General features: G+C 41.9%; 1 protein-coding gene across 2 annotated transcripts in view; it reads left to right on the forward strand.

Moving 5' to 3' along the window:
• Nucleotides 1–4,425: 4,425 nt before the first annotated feature.
• The window catches only part of LOC117522400 (junctophilin-1-like), a 39,248-nt gene continuing 27,098 nt past the window's right edge, over nucleotides 4,426–16,575 (forward strand). For both annotated transcript variants that reach the window (XM_034183794.1, XM_034183793.1), the window contains exons 1-2: nucleotides 4,426–4,911; nucleotides 12,397–13,156. In XM_034183794.1, coding sequence (XP_034039685.1) covers nucleotides 4,533–4,911; nucleotides 12,397–13,156 — 1,139 coding nt within the window. In that variant the 5' untranslated portion in view covers nucleotides 4,426–4,532. The remainder of the gene's footprint in view (nucleotides 4,912–12,396; nucleotides 13,157–16,575) is intronic.

A 16,575-nucleotide genomic window follows, 5' to 3' on the forward strand; every position in this document is an offset into this window, starting at 1 on the left:
TTTGACTTGATCCTTATGTCAGGATGAGGAGAGGAGTCTCTTATTTTTAATCGAAGGCTGACACATAAAATAGTGCCTCCCTACCGACTCACTCTCCCACTGCTTTTGCCACTTCTGATCACTCAACTCTTTAAAAATACTATAACAATCAACCTTTCCCAAAGGGATATTAACATCAACTTTATTCTTCAGAAGGGACTCTTTGGCCAATGAATCTGCGATCTCATTACCTAAAATGCCAGAGTGGCCAGGAATCCAAGTGAAGGTTACAGAACAGCCAGCTGACTCAACGTGATGGAGGCAAGACAGAATCTCTAGCACGAGCTCCTCCCGAGGCTCCGCCCATCAAAGCTTGCAATGCAGCTGCAGAATCAGAATAAATATGACACTCAGAAGGTCTGTTACTTTGTACCCACTCTAACGCCCAACATATGGCTGACAGTTCCGTCGAACATACAGAAGAGCAATTAGTAACACGGGTAGTCTGCCTTATCTGATTATTCATAACATAAACCCCAAAGCCTGCCCTACCAGAGCTTGGATCCCGAGACCCATCTGTAAAAATGTGGCACATACTAACTGTATTCTGAGAGCTTCCTACTTCTATCTTCTTCTTCTGTTTTAAGGCCGGTGGCATCCAGCGTTTTGGAAATTTAGCACCACCTTTTGGATTGGAGTGTGGAAAAAAGTTACTTCTCAGCTTTTTTTTTCTGGTTCTTTGGGCTCCCACAACTTCAGGCAGCGATTTTGGGGTCCCATGATCCTTTTCACGTGTAGAGTGGTTCCAGTAATCGCACAGAGATTCGTTATTTCCTCGCAGTTATCAGGAAATTAAGGACCTTCTGGAATGGGAATATCAATAGCATGAAACCTGTGTGTGATTCATCCTGGGATTTGAAAAAAATTAAGATTAAAAATTGAATAAATAAATCTATGTATACGACTTACATTTGAATTCCTTTGGTAATCGCATTTTATGCTGGTTTGTGTTTCTTCTCGTCGTGAACGACAAGCGGTAAAGGCATTTTCGTCATTTAGAACTGTGAGTGGAACAGGAACCACTAAAAAACGAGCAGGGGCTGATGGAACCCTGAAAGACTCAACAGGACATAATCCATCGAAAACATAAATAATGACTTTTTCTTGTGGTAAAGTTAGAAATTATCTTACTTTTACAAATTAAGCCATAAACAAATTAAAATGTGTGAAATATTAAGGGGCCAAATACTTTTGCAAGCCACTGTACATATAAATATATAAGTAGACACAGTGCATCATGCAAAGTATTCACAGTGCTTCACTTTTTCCACATTTTGTTATGTTACAGTTTTATTCCATAATGGAGTAAATTAATTTTTTCCCTCAAAATTCTACTCACAACACCCCATAATGATAACATGGAAAAAAAATTTTTGGCGGGGGGATTTTTGCAAATTGATTAAAAATAAAAAATTAAGAAATCACATGTAGTATTCACACTCTTTGCTGATGCATCTTTGGCAGCAATTACAGCCTCAAGTCTTCTTGAATATGATGCCACAGGTTCCTTGAGTGTCCCTGAATAAAAAGTCTGCGGGTCACAGAGCTTTCTCTTATCGTGCCCCTGTGAAAAACATATGTTCTAATGCTTCATCTGCTGCATTACAGAAGGTACAAAATTTAACTTCAAATTTAAATCTTTTTCTCTTTTAAAGTCTGCACCCAGGTAGACCTTATAAAGTATCTTAAAATGAGTTTCCTTTATCTTTGGGGAAACAGGCCATCTAATATATTTAGAGTCAGCATTTTCCATCGTAGACACAGTTACCTTATCAGTCACTTGTGATTTAAATCCTCTGTTATGATCACAAAATGCTACAGAGTTTAAGGCAGCACTAATCAATTAGGGAATAACCCTGTTGTGTGTGTCTGATGATTTGTGGACGTTAATGCTGGATTTTACGATCGCAAATTGAGTTTTACTGGCGATGCGTTAGTGGAGCCAGTAAAAAGGAGTTTTGGCAAAACTGATATTTGTGACCGTAATCCAACATTAACGTTCACAAAGCAACAGACACAAGGGAGTTATTCTTATTCTAATCCAGTTACATCGTCTGCACAGTTTATTTTTCTGTAAGTAATTTGGTCAGTGAAGCTTACCGTAGCAACAGCGTCTTTATGCCAAAGTGGAAATTCTGTGAGCAGGCCCACTGATTTCTCCATCTAATCAACTGCACTGAGTAATTCCATATCAGAATCCACAGCAATACTTTCGTATGATAGATTAAATTCCTCATCGCAGTCAGGGCACGGAGTTATCCATCAAATGTGAAATATTTTGCCACCATCAACGTGATATTTTGTGGTTGGAAATCTCACATGATTAAACAATCAGATTTGCAGAACAAATGTAATTGGATTAGAATTTGTTATTACATTTGTTATCATTTAAGCATCCTGGCAGTCTTCGCTCACCCGGTAGGTACGCGCGTATGACCTAAATATAGTGTCCGCTGCTGTGGCTGTATCAGCTGCACCTGGCTTGCGAGACTTTCCAGGCAGCAGTGCTGAGTTCGCGCTTCGAGGAATGCATTTATTTTTTGACAATCGGGAATCTCCCTATTTGATGAAGTAGATGAAACCCCCCCCCCGTAACCTCGTTTTCGAACGGTATCCCTGTGACGATTAGAAGTTAGGAAATTACGTGAAAAACTTAACTGAAAATTGTGTTGAAAACATTTGCTATTTAAAGGTGAGTAAGATAATTTTTCAAATAATATAGAACATTTAATTCATATGATTATGTACTTTTCTGTGAAGTTTGGTGTTGATCGAAGCCTTCGCATGCATATTTTTATGATCTGCAAAATGGGTGTCAAGACGGCAGACATGGCGAAACAGCCATTTTTTTTAGCTTGGAAACTACTGTCAGAAAACAGTATTTATATGGTGGATCGTTACAAATCACACGTGTAAACGAGATAATAATTAGGTCTGACAGAGTACCATCATTCTGAAATGTAAACAATGAGACACCGGTCACAGCTTTCTGGTGTTTATGCCTTAATAGTGCAGCAGATAACAGAATATTTGCAGAGGAATCCTTCAAATCCTGTTACAAGCACCAAAATTTGACTGTGTACACCTTTTGGTACATATTGTAGAAAAATAACATTTGCCATTTGAATATTCAATAGGGGGCCAAGTAGGGGTCAATCGAAAAACTACATAGGGGTAAAAAAAAATGTTCCAGTCATATTGAAAGCTATACCATATTATGTGTCTGATAACAAAGATTCCAAAAAGGTATAGTTTGGACTATCTGTGACTGAATGTTCTGGAGTTATGGGGTAAAAACAGCAAGAATGGTGACAAAGGTCACTTCAGTTTGTACAGGGGTCAAAAGTTAAAGTTGCTCCAATTATGGTAAAACATGATGCAAATTATTGGTTGAGTTAGTAGGATGTTAAAAAGGAATAGTTTGCATCATGTGTCATGCTTAGTTATCATGTTACAGGGTAGCATATGTCACGTGTCATAGAATCCAATGGACGTCGACATTGTTTGACCTTTGCTTTGGAGACCAAACATTCAACTATTCCATGTGTTAATCTTATTAGTTCAACCAATAATTTGCACCACGTTTTACCAAAACTGGAGCAACTTTAACTTTTGACCCCTCTACAAACTGAAACTGACAAGTCACATTCTTGCTGTTTTTAACCCCATAACTCCAGAACATTCAGTCACAGATAGTCCAAACTATACTTTTTTGGAATCATTGTCATCAGACAGATAATGTGGTATAGCTTTCATTATGATTGGAACATTTTTTTGACCCCTATGAAGTTGTTCAATTGATCCTTAATTGGCCCCCTATTGAAAATTCAAATGGCTAATATTATTTTTCTACAATATGTACCAAAAGGTATACACAGACATTTTGGTGCTTATAACCGGATTTATCTGCTGTACTATAAGCACACAGATGCAATTTACCAAGATCTTCCGACCTTCAAACGCTCCTACCTTTCTTCATATGTGACATAGAACAAATATTTAAACACCGTTTTGAAGGTCTCTATTTTTCCACCCACACCATTTCTGTTACAATTCCTTTAACTTTATTATTTATTTTTTTTTGTACCTGCACCTGAGAGCCTGATTTTATAAACGCAACACGTGGCCGTGTTTACGTCCTGATGCGCATGCGTAGATGCGGAAGAGGCGGCCGCATAGCTCCTTGGGATTTGTAGGATTTGTAGTCCAATGGCTTCTCACAGAAAAGTATGTGTCGAAACGCGACATAAACACGACCGCACAACGCAACGACGAGGTAAATGGAACTCTGCGGTGATTATTTAAGTTCCAGGCGCGCACGCGCAGAGAACGATGAGATTCGAACTTCTGAAGCGGAGCTGCTTTGAACTTTAAACTTCAGCGCAGGATGATTGACAGCTGTGGCCACGCCCTCTGCCAGTGGCGCCCCGCCTCCTCGAGCGGCAGAGCGCCGCGGGTCGGGGCTCGGTCCAGACCCGGCGCAGCGGCTCTGGATGACGGGAGGTCGGTTCGATTTCGACGATGGCGGTACTTACTGCGGGGGTTGGGAGGACGGCAAAGCCCACGGACACGGAGTGTGCACCGGACCCAAAGGCCAGGGCGAGTACTCGGGCTTCTGGGCGCACGGGTTCGAAGTGGTGGGCGTGTACACCTGGCCCAGCGGCAACGTCTACCAGGGATCCTGGGCTCAGGGCAAACGGCACGGGCTCGGCGTGGAAAACAAAGGCAGCTGGAGCTACCGGGGCGAGTGGACTCAGGGCCTGAAGGGCCGCTACGGGGTCCGGCAGAGCCTGAGCTCGCCGGCCAGGTACGAGGGCACCTGGACTTCCGGTCTGCAGGACGGATACGGTGTAGAGACCTACGCCGACGGAGGTGAGGAGGCGCGCGTGTCAGTGTCAGTGTCAGTGCATGACCCCGGGGTGCTCAGCGGATCCGGATCCAGGTCCCAGAAACCTCATGTCTAATAATTACAGGGACTGTCAGCTTTAAAGGTCAGGGGTCAAAGACGTCAGAACAGTAAAGCACGTGTGTGAGGTGTGAAACTTACAGGTGTATCTGTCAGTCTGTGTTCAAACTCCGATTCACCTTCATCTCACCAACAACACTGACAGAAATATTCTTTTTGTGGTGCATGGAAAGGTCAAAGGTGACTGTCATATTTGGAAAAATATTCAACTCAGTCACCTCAGTCACTTGGTGTGAATGAAGTCTAACCTGAACCCCCCCGAACAGCCACATGGCCTGCAGTGGTCAGAGTCCACGGGCCAAGCGGGTTTTCGGTATCACTTAAGGGGACTAAAGGGCACTTACAGTCCAGCCTCAGTGTACCACGATCGGCACAAAAATACATCATAGCCATTACAGGGTGGTAGGGGTCAATGAAGGATTACACAGGGGTCAAAATTTCAAAATGCTCCAATCATATTGAAAAATACATCACACTATTTGTATAGTTTGGACTATCTGTAAGGATAGTCCAAACTATACAAAAATGGTGACGAAGGTCACTTTCAGTTTGTACATGGGTCAAAAGTTACTCCAGTTTTGCTAAAAAATGATGCAAAGCGTTGGTTAAGAGTTTTCAAAAAGAAATAGTTTGCACCGTGTGTTATGGTTACAGGAGTTATCACGTTATGGGGTAACATCAGAATCAGATTTACTGCCAAGTAAGTTCACACATACAAGGAATTTGATCTGGTGTTATTGGTGCATAAAGAAACAGGAAAAACACTTGTATAAGAAGTAAAATAGAGTCGTAGAACAACACTATATTTGCTGTTAAATAAACCGTAATGGAATGGGACAGTGTGCAAAGACAGGTGACTGGTGTTACTGGTGCATATAAAGGGTCATCTGTGATCCAGGTGAGGGTCAGAGATGGCCTTGAGGTGTGTGAGGACAAGGTGCGTGAGGGTCTTCATCACCACAGAAGTCAGGATGACGGGTGTGTAGTCATTAAGTCCTGTAGTTCTTTGTTTTTTGGGGATGGGGATGATGGTGGAGGCCTTGAAGCATGTCGGCACCTGGCGTGTCTCCATTGAGGTGTTGAAGATGTCTGTGGACACCGGGGACAGTTTGTCTGCACAGTTCTTCAGTGTGGATGGGGAGACGGAGTCAGGGCCGGCTGCTTTGTGTGTGTCCTGTTTCTTGAGCTATAAGTAGTCACAACCACCGAAGGGTCAAAGTACATCCAACCGCAGAAGAGCAGAGTCTCAGTAAACGCGATCAATGACTGATCAGTTATTGAACGTGCCCAGGATCTCAGGTTTCCTGTAGATCTCACACATCACAGAAATATATCAGACAATATCACAGAGGACGCACAGTTTGAATGATTTATTTGAAATAATTAACATGGAAAATCTAGAACAGAAATGTTTCTGTGACTTTTGGTGGCATTTGGTTGCAGACTTGGAAAGAAAAGAGTTTTCATATTTGGGGGAAAAAGCAGATTGATGGACTTCAGAATGGATCATAGGCTGTGTGAAATTTTTGCCATGATTTCATGGATGGAAATGAAGTTCAGAAATTGAGATTTATGGTGAGGTTTTGATTTTCCATTTTTCATATTTTGCTAAAAAGAGAGATTGCAGAATTGACTGTAAGTTGCAATCTGAGGATGACTCAGGAGAGTAAAAGTTTAATCTTTACTGGATGAAGGGGAGATTTTTAGGGATTTTAAGGTTTTTAGGGAAGTCCTTTTTGTGTAAGCTACAAAGAGAGTGAAGATGACTGTGGACTCACCATTTGACTGATTTGTGTGAAATTTGAAACGGTTCTTGTGGAGCTTGTGGACTAAATTTCTGTGAATGTTTGTAGCGTTTGAATAAATACCTGAGAAATATGAATTGGACGCTAAATTGTCATATTTCAGTCAGTGAAGAAAACACTGGTGGACTCACAGTGTAACCTTTGAAGCCCTGCCACCTGCCGTCTTAGCATTTGAGTAACATGAGCAGATCTTTAACATCCCTAAAAATTTCAGCTTGATAAATTATACCGTATGAGCCACGCCCACTTAGATATTACAAAAATGAAAACACTATTTTTGCATAAAAGAGAATATTTCTGTCAGTTTTGGTGGTATTTGATGGAATATATGGAAAAATATTCATTTTAATATGTTTTTTCATATTTTGAAAAATATAACATGACAGACCTCAGAACAGTTCACCAGTACCACTGTATGAAAGTTTTGTCTTTACTCACTGGACATGCTGAAAATGTTTCAGTGCTGTCAGACAAATGAGTGACTTTTTTTTTTTTTTTTTTTTTTTTTTTTGGTGAATTTTTTAAATTTGGAGGGGAAGATATTTTGGAGTGTTGTTTGCATAATAAGGTTTCACCAAATTGTAGGATTCAACTCAGATATTGTCTACAATGATGGAAAACTAATTTTCATACAAGAGGTTAAATCCCTTCAGCTGCTTCCTTGTTTTTCACTCTGAGTCGCCACAGCAGATCTGAGGTGAATCTGCATGTTGATTTGGCACAAATTTTACACTGGATGCCCTTCCTGATGCAGCTCCAGTGTTACATAGATAATGGGGGGGGTTGCACTTTGAACCCTCCACACTGTAAACGAGTGCACTTCAGTGCTGTTCAAATTGTTCTTTTTTCATTTGTGGCGCCCCCTAGTGACGTATTTCTGTCAAATTTGACAGAGAGCCTTTCTTCGTTCTGCCGGATCAGTGTGCAAAATTTCATGTTTATCTGAGGTACTGTTGTAAAGATATGCTTGGCTTTCTCTTTTGACTGCCCCCTGCATTCAGTTCTCCTTTGTGAAGTTGGAAGTTTTTGGTCTATCAAACTCATTTTAATAAGATACAAACCAAATCACATTACATGTGTCACGGATCACAACGCACAGTTTGGATCAGATCTGGATTTTAAGCCACGGATCAGATCATTTTTTTTGGATCAGCAAAAAAGTAAGGAAAAAAAAACTTGGATTACTTTACTTTCCATTTTAAAAAGAACTTCATGAACTTTCAAAAACAAGGAACCTTTGTCTGTGGTCCTGAAAGATAAAAGAAAACAAAGTGTCCAAAGATTTACAGAATGTTTTCAAGTGAAATGTAGAATTATTGTGTGAAATTACAATATGAAGAGTATCAGTGAATTAAAAAAAAAAAAAAGGACTGCATTTATATATACCGCTTTTCCATCTGCGTCAGATGCTCAAAGCGCTTTACACATCAATGCCTCACATTCACCCTGTTGTCAGGCAGCTGCCATGCAAGGCGCCCACTACACACCGGGAGCAACTAGGGGATTAAGGACCTTGCCCAAGGTCCCTGAGTGATTTTTCAGTCAGGCTGGGATTTGAACCAAGGATTCTCTGGCCCAACGCTTAACGACTAGACCATCACCTCCCCCAATAGCCTTTAGCCAATAGCCTAGAAAATGTCCTTTCTCAAAATCCTGTGTCTTGGAAACATCTTGAATTTGGCTGAGGATAGGGAAGTGTGGGATGAGCTGTTTGGTCTTCTGCCACCTCGACCAGACTCTCTAGACTTTTTTTTTTTAGATCTATCTGGGTTCCACGGTCAGTTGGGTTTGTGATGCCAGCATTTGAGGTTCTTCTTTGAAGTTGGAGGTTTTTAGGCTTTTCTTTAGAATTGTTTGGCTTCCACGGTCAGTTGGGTTTGTGATGCTAACATTTGAGGTTCTTCTTTGAAGTTGGAGGTTTTTAGGCTTTTCTTTAGAATTGTCTGGCTTCCATGGTCAGTCGGTTTGTGAGGCTAACATTTGAGGTTCTTCTTTGAAGTTGGAGGTTTTTAGACTTTTCTTTAGATCTGTCTGGGTTCCACAGTCAGCTGGGTTTGAGTTTAAAAGCAGGAAATTAGAGGTCATCCATGTCTTTATGTCTGTAAGACAATCCTGCAGTTTAGCTAATTGGTGTGTGTCCTCTGGCTTCATGGATAGATAAAGCTGAGTATCATCTGCGTAACAATGAAAATTTAAGCAATGCTGTCTAATAATACTGCCTAAGGGAAGCATGTATAAAATGAATAAAATTGGTCCTAGCACAGAACCTTTTGGAACTCCATAATTAACCTTAGTCTGTGAAGAAGATTCCCCATTTACATGAACAAATTGTAATCTATTAGATAAATATGATTCAAACCACCGCAGCGCAGTGCCTTTAATACCTATGGCATGCTCTAATCTCTGTAATAAAATTTTATGGTCAACAGTATCAAAAGCAGCACTGAGGTCTAACAGAACAAGCACAGAGATGAGTCCACTGTCCGAAGCCATAAGAAGATCATTTGTAACCTTCACTAATGCTGTTTCTGTACTATGATGAATTCTAAAACCTGACTGAAACTCTTCAAATAGACCATTCCTCTGCAGATGATCAGTTAGCTGTTTTACAACTACCCTTTCAAGAATTTTTGAGAGAAAAGCGAGGTTGGAGATTGGCCTGTAATTAGCTAAGATAGCTGGGTCAAGTGATGGCTTTTTAAGTAATGGTTTAATTACTGCCACCTTAAAAGCCTGTGGTACATAGCCAACTAATAAAGATAGATTGATCATATTTAAGATCGAAGCATTAAATAATGGCAGGGCTTCCTTGAGCAGCCTGGTAGGAATGGGGTCTAATAGACATGTTGATGGTTTGGAGGAAGTAACTAATGAAAATAACTCAGACAGAACAATTCTCACGTGCGTCTTAACTTGCGATTGTAAAGTAACTGAGTATTAACCCCCATTGCCTGACGTGTGCCGGATGCTACGGCATCAAAACTCCGCTTTATTCGGCGGATTTAGCGGCGTTTTATCCGCGTATTTGCGGCTAGTACAGTGCTCAAAACGCCGGCGAAATGCTCCGCCCCTTTCCACCGCGAAAACAGCCGGAACTACCGTGAACTTCGGTCTACGTACTACCCATGGACAAAACCGTCTATGTGTAACCTGGGCTTTAGAAGTTGGAGGTTTTTACGCTTTTCTTTAGATCTGTCTGGGTTCCACTGTCAGTCGGGTTGTGATGCTAATGTTTGAGGTTCTTTTTTGAAGTTGGAGGTTTTTAGACTTTTCTTTAGATCTGTGTTGGTTCCTCAGTCAGCTGGGTTTGTGAGGCTAACATTTGAGGTTCTTCTTTGAAGTTGGAGGTTTTTAGGCTTTTCTTTAGATCTGTCTGGGTTCCACAGTCAGCTGGGTTTGTGAAGATAATGTTTGAGGTTCTTCTTTGAAGTTGGAGGTTTTTAGGCTTTTCTGTAGATCTGTCTGGTTCCATGGTCAGTTGAGTTTGTGAAGCTAATGTTTGAGGTTCTTCTTTGAAGTTGGAGGTTTTTGGACTTTTCTTAAGATCTGTCTGGTTTTCACTGTCAGTTGGGTTTGTGATGCTAACATTTGAGGTTCTTTGAAGTTTGAGGTTTTTAGGCTTTTCTTTAGATCTGTCTGGCTTCCATGGTCAGTCAGGTTTGTGATGCTAATGTTTGAGGTTCTTCTTAGAATTTGGAGGTTTTAAACTTTTCTTTAGGTCTGTCTGGGTTCCACAGTCAGTTGGGCTTGATGCTAATGTTTGAGGTTCTTCTTTTTAGGCTTTTCTTTAGATCTGTCTGGGTTCCACAGTCAGTCGGGTTTGTGATGCCAGCATTTGAGGTTCTCCTTTGAAGTTGGAAGTTTTTAGGCTTTTCTTTAGATCTGCCTGGTTCCATGGTCAGCTGGGTTTGTGATGCTAACGTTTGTGGTTCTTCTTTGAAGTTGGAGGTTTTTAGGCTTTTCTGTAGATCTCTCTGGTTTCCATGGTCAGTTGGGTTTGTGATGCTGTTTGAGGTTTTTCTTTGAAGTTGGAGGTTTTTAGGCTTTTAATTAGATCTGTCTGGGTTCCACAGTCAGTTGGGCTTGATGCTGATGTTTGAGGTTCTTCTTTGAAGTTGAAGGTTTGTAGGCTTTTCTTTACATCTGTTTGATTCCATAGTCAGTTGGGTTTGTGGTGCCAAAGTTTGAGGTTCTTCTTTGAAGCTGGAGGTTTTTAGACTTTTTTTTTCAGATCTGTCTGGGTTCCACGTTCAGTTGAGAAGGTTGTTTTTGGATCAGCTATGTTTGAGCAGCCAGCAGACTCGAGTTACTTCCAGCTTTTAAAATAGCGCATTCTAACATTCAGTAGCTCGCGAGCTGCCCGCTCTACTTACCTCAGTGCTTCATTTTAGAAGCTCACACGTCTCAAAGCTGCACACCGTAAACCGATCTCTGCTCTCTGGAGTCCTGGCCGGCTTCTTCCCAGCTCAGCGCTGAATGAATCTTCTGGAACTACACGTCCACACGTGTCCTTTTTTCAGAATGCTGACTGCTCGCCAAAATGTTCAGGAGTTACTTTTCTCACATTTATTTTGAGAAAAAGAGGAAACTGATCAGGGTTTTTTTTTTCATGATGCTGTGAAAAGAGTCTGTGAATCAGCATCTGAATCATTAATGACACTTTCTCCAAATTTGGTCAGAGTTACTGCTTCTTTGTGCAAAGGACCTCAGGGTCTCATCACCCTGTTTTTATCTTGTGTGTGTGTGTCGGAGAGCAGGCTGGGGGTGTGACATCACAATGGTGGCACCACAGCATGATGTCATTCAGCCATTGACGATGATGATGACGGAATTGTCTAACTGGTTGACTCTACTGCACACTACCAGTGACACTTGTGCTGCCCTGTTTGTGTTACCCTGATTGTGTTTACCCATGTGCGGTGCTCTGTGTGCGCTGCCTCGTGCATGCTACCCTGTGTGTGTTCTTGTTTGCTGCTTTGCACCAAGTAGAAGATCAGGAAGATGAGTGAAATTTGTGGTGTAAAGTTTGGCATAAATATCTAAAGATGTTGAGTAAAGATGTGGGGTTAGCATGTGGAGTAAACATGTGGACTAACGTGGAAAAAAATAGAGTTAATTTGTCAAGTAAAGTGTGGACAGAATGAAGAGCAATGATGTGGAATAAAGATGGGGAGTAAATGCATGGAATAAATTTGAGAAGTTAAAAAGTGGACTAAGAATGTGGCGTAAATGTGTGTCAAAGATGTGGAATAAAGGTGTGGAGGAAACACATGAAGTGAAGACATGGAGCAAACGTGGAGCAAATGTGTGGCGTAAACATGGTGAGCAAAGATCTGGAATAAAGATTTGGACTAAAGATTTGGATAAAAGGTGCAAAGTGAAAATGCGGAGCAAACATTTGGAGTAAAGATGTGAATTAAAAGTGCTGAGTAGCGTGTCTTTATGTTGTTGTTGTTCTTTAACTCAGGCCTAATTTCAATATGAAAAACTGACTGAAAGCCACATTTGTGTTTCATCCTCAATCTTTATTCCCGTTCTGGCTCTTTGTTGAGGAATTCCGCTCTGTAAATGTCTTTCTTGGTACAGGTACGTACCAGGGCCAGTGGACTGGAGGCATGCGTCACGGCTATGGAGTACGCCAAAGTGTCCCCTATGGAATAGCAGCTGTTGTCCGCTCACCGCTACGAACATCACTGGCTTCCCTTCGCAGTGAACAAAGCAACGGCGCGGTTCTGCGTGACGGCCTGTCGGACAGTCCAGCAGGCACACGCGGTGGCTTTGTGCTCAACTTCCATTCGGATGGAGAAGCTTCAGAAAAGAAGAAGGGCCTTTTCCGACGCGGTTCCCTCTTTGGTAGCCTTCAGCGACTGCGCAAATCAGACTCGCGCTCATCAATCTCCAGTAAGCGCAGCTCAGCACGCAGTGACACCGCCATGAGCCACATCAGTTCAAGTGATGCTAACTCCACCGTCAGCTTGGGAAATGGAGACCTGGTTGACGACTACGTGACATTGGAGGACAATGTGGACGCCACGACTACTGAGTCCTACATGGGCGAGTGGAAGAATGACAAGCGCAGCGGCTTCGGAGTGTCAGAGCGCTCCAATGGCATGAAGTATGAAGGCGAGTGGTTGAACAATAAGCGCCATGGCTACGGCTGCACCATTTTTCCTGATGGCACAAAGGAGGAAGGGAAGTACAAGAACAATGTGCTAACTCGAAGTCTCAGGAAGCACTTTATCCCATTGAAGAAGGCCAAGATGAAACAGAAGGTGGACCGCGCCGTTGAAGGAGCACTAAGAGCAGCAGCCATCGCTAGAACTAAAGTGGAAATTGCCGTCTCCAGGTAAAAACTGCCCAGAGTTTAGACTGGGGGGGAAGTCCTAAGTGATGATAACTTCTTAAATTGATGAGGGGGGGGCATCATGTTCCTCACAATGTCAAGAAGCAATTAGTCCTGAACCCTGTACGGGAGTCACCTCCTGAGACCCCACAAGGGCAAAATAACTTGGAACAATGTGACCGCAGGGTTGCATGCATGAGCCACAGAGCTACACGGGCAACAGCACTGTCACGCCAACGTTGGCATCAGTAGGACTAATTTAATGAAGACTTTGAGTTTTTGAGGCATTTTGCGTACAGGTAACTTCAGTGTTATTTGCAGTCTGTCAGTCCATATTTGTCAATATTCAGAATTTAATTTAACTTTATATCTGTTCAACCACGTGTTCTATGAAATGCCAACAACACTGATTAGAAATATTTTCTTTGTGATACTTATATAAGTCAGAGGTGATTGTCAAAATATTCATCTTAGTCTGGTGCCCAAACACAAGATCAGTGACAAACAAGAGCGGTCAGGAAAAAAGCTTCCTCAGTCATTTTGATTATAGCAAGAAACCTCAAGCAGAACAGACTCGGTGGGGTGACCATCTGCTTTGGCCAAACAACCAGAAACAAAATTAAAAAATAAAACAAAGAGCAACAAAGAATTGACAAATGCAGAGAGAGAAATGTTGTAGCAAAGTAACCCATGTAAATGTAGGAGTCCAGTCGTCAACTGGTTCATAGTTCAAATACATCAGACACGTTCCTAACAGAGTAATGATGGCATGCTGTGAAGTGCTGTCTGAACAGTTTACACCAGTTTTATACCTTGATTGTTATTGATTATTGTCGTCTGATGACCGGTATGACCATGCATGACACTGAGTTAGCAAGCTTACTGTTTTTGGCTACAAGCACACACTCAGTCGTCAGTTCATTAGGTCAGCAGTGGCAGTGATACTCGTTTCCATCCAGTTTGTTTTTCCTTCCTGTTTGTGTTTTGTGGTGGATCCGATAAGTGCTTTGAAAGTATTTGTTGTATTTGATGCTTGGTGGTGACTGAGATTGAACAGCCTCCTCTTGTTTTCCTTGATGCTTGGCTTCCATGTCTGCACTTCTGTTTGCCACAAAGAGTTCCATCCCTGTTCGGATGGTGTTTTCCACTCGGTCCATTGCCCTGCTGTCATCTGCCAGGCCTTCGGGTTGTTGCGGGTTGCCTTAAGTGTCAGCTTGAGCTGGTTTTTGTAGATTTGAAGAGGGCATCCACAGGGGCATTCCCCTGCAATCAGCTCACCAAAATGGATACTTCCGGAGATTCTCGGTTCCTCTGTGTGTCCCACATGGCCTGCCCATTTGAGTCTGTGTTTCGTGATGATTGCTTCCATGCTGCTTGTCTTGATTCTCTTGAGGACTACAGTGTTGGTGCTGTAGTCCCCCCAGCTAATGTTTAGCATGGACTGGAGTCTTCTCTGGTGGAATTGATCTAAAATCTTCAGATGTCTGAGGTCCAGGGTCCATGTTTCACATCCGTAGAGCAGAGCCAAGACGACAACAGCATTATATACCATCAGTTTAGTTTGGTGGTTGAGGACTTTGTCTTTGAAGACACGGGCTGTAAGTCTTCCAAAAGCTCTGTGCACCGGACAAAGCCGGTTTTCTCTGTCCTTTGCAGAGGTGCACTCAGCGGAGAGAAGACTGCCAAAGTAGGGGAAATCCTCCACACGTTCAAGTCAGGTGGTGCAACTGTGGGGGGTTACAGTGAGACCAAAGTGAATGTGTACATATGGAAGTTGGCAACTAATTGCTGCACTTCATCAGGTGATTGGATCAGCTTTAAAAGTGCAGTGTTTGAAGGTGCAGTGTTTGGAATTAAAAAGTCCATCAGTCAGTATTTAACTTCTGCACTGGAATTGTCGGGTGGAATTTCCTGAAGCATGGCAGTGAGATACAGAGAGAACAGTGTTGGACCAAGGACATACCCTTGCTTCAATCAACAGGTAATTCATCTGACAGTGTGTTGCAATTACCCATCATGCACCGCTTGAATCAACCCGACGAAGGAGCTCAGGATGTCAAAACGTCTCAGAACAGACCACATGGCATCTCTAGGACACTGTCATAAGCTTTCTTCAGCTTGCAATGAAAATCCACATCAATCATCCCTGAGTTGCACAGATCCTGCAGTGGGACTCTGGGAGGATCTTCTCTGCACCTGCTTGGTTGTCATTCAGAATGATTCAGGACAAGATCTTTCTGATGATGGAGAGCAGTTATAAAGTCCCTCCAGTTGCTCCCTTACCGCAGCAGATCAGAGCTGCATCTGCTTGTTAATTTGGCATGTTTTTCTTAAAAAAAAAGAAAAAAAGAAAAAAAAAGAAGAAGACTGAAAGTTCAGCTGCAATTTGCCAGAAGGTACATCTGAGATGGAAGCACAGATCTGATGTTTTGGTGAAAGAAAACCCTCCTCTGTCCCAATTCATCATGAAGCTGTATGCCACAGCCACAGAAGCCTGTAACTTCTTCTGGGTTGTCTGGGTGTCTTGGTGGCTTTCCTCACTCTTCTCCTTCTTGCACAGTCACTCAGTTTTTGAGAACTGTCTCCTCCACACAGATTTACCATAGAATGTCATACTGTTTGTATTTTTCATAACTGGTGTAAATAAAGTCCAAGAAATATTGAAATGTTCATGTATCCATCCCCTGACTTGTCTGATGAAAACTGGTAATAAAAACTGATTATTTACAGGTATTATACCAAAGTGTCCCATTACTTATGCAACCCATCATCTTGGCTTTTATATTTTTAATTAATTTATATCAAGTTGTAGAGATTTGCTTTGAGTTTGAATTTAAGGAAGATAGTTTTAGAAATTTTTATATTGAGAAGCCTGATTTACTTTTTGTATTTGAAATGACATAAATAAATTAAAATGTGTGAAATACTAAGGGGCCAAATACTTTTGCCAGGTGCTGTAGATATTACTCCAAGCACCTTGGAGCAACTTATGTTGTGATTTGGTAAATCAATTAACTATTTTTATATGAACCACAATGAGAATATTTCTGTCAGTGTTGTTACAGTTTGATCAAACAGATTTGAATATGAAATAGATTTTTCATGTTTTGACAGATGTATCCTGATTTACTGCAGATGACACCTTAGTTACCTGTACGCACACCTGATGCATGTGGTGGGAGCAACGGCTGTGATTCAGTGGACGTGGTGAAAACTGCAGAAGTCTCAGTTAAAAGCACTTCTCTTGAGGCCAAACTTGCCATAATAGCGTGAGCCAGACGCTCATGGCTCTGCGTGTTCACGTCCCAACAGATGCATCATCCCGAGTTGCATTCACTTCACTTAACGGGGCTCTGGAGGTGATCCACGTACAGCTCTTAGATCTGCCAACAGATCTCGTTATTTATTAGTTGGTATGACGT

This window comes from Thalassophryne amazonica, chromosome 12, assembly GCF_902500255.1.
Source record: "Thalassophryne amazonica chromosome 12, fThaAma1.1, whole genome shotgun sequence".
In the NCBI taxonomy this organism is placed as follows: domain Eukaryota; kingdom Metazoa; phylum Chordata; class Actinopteri; order Batrachoidiformes; family Batrachoididae; genus Thalassophryne; species Thalassophryne amazonica.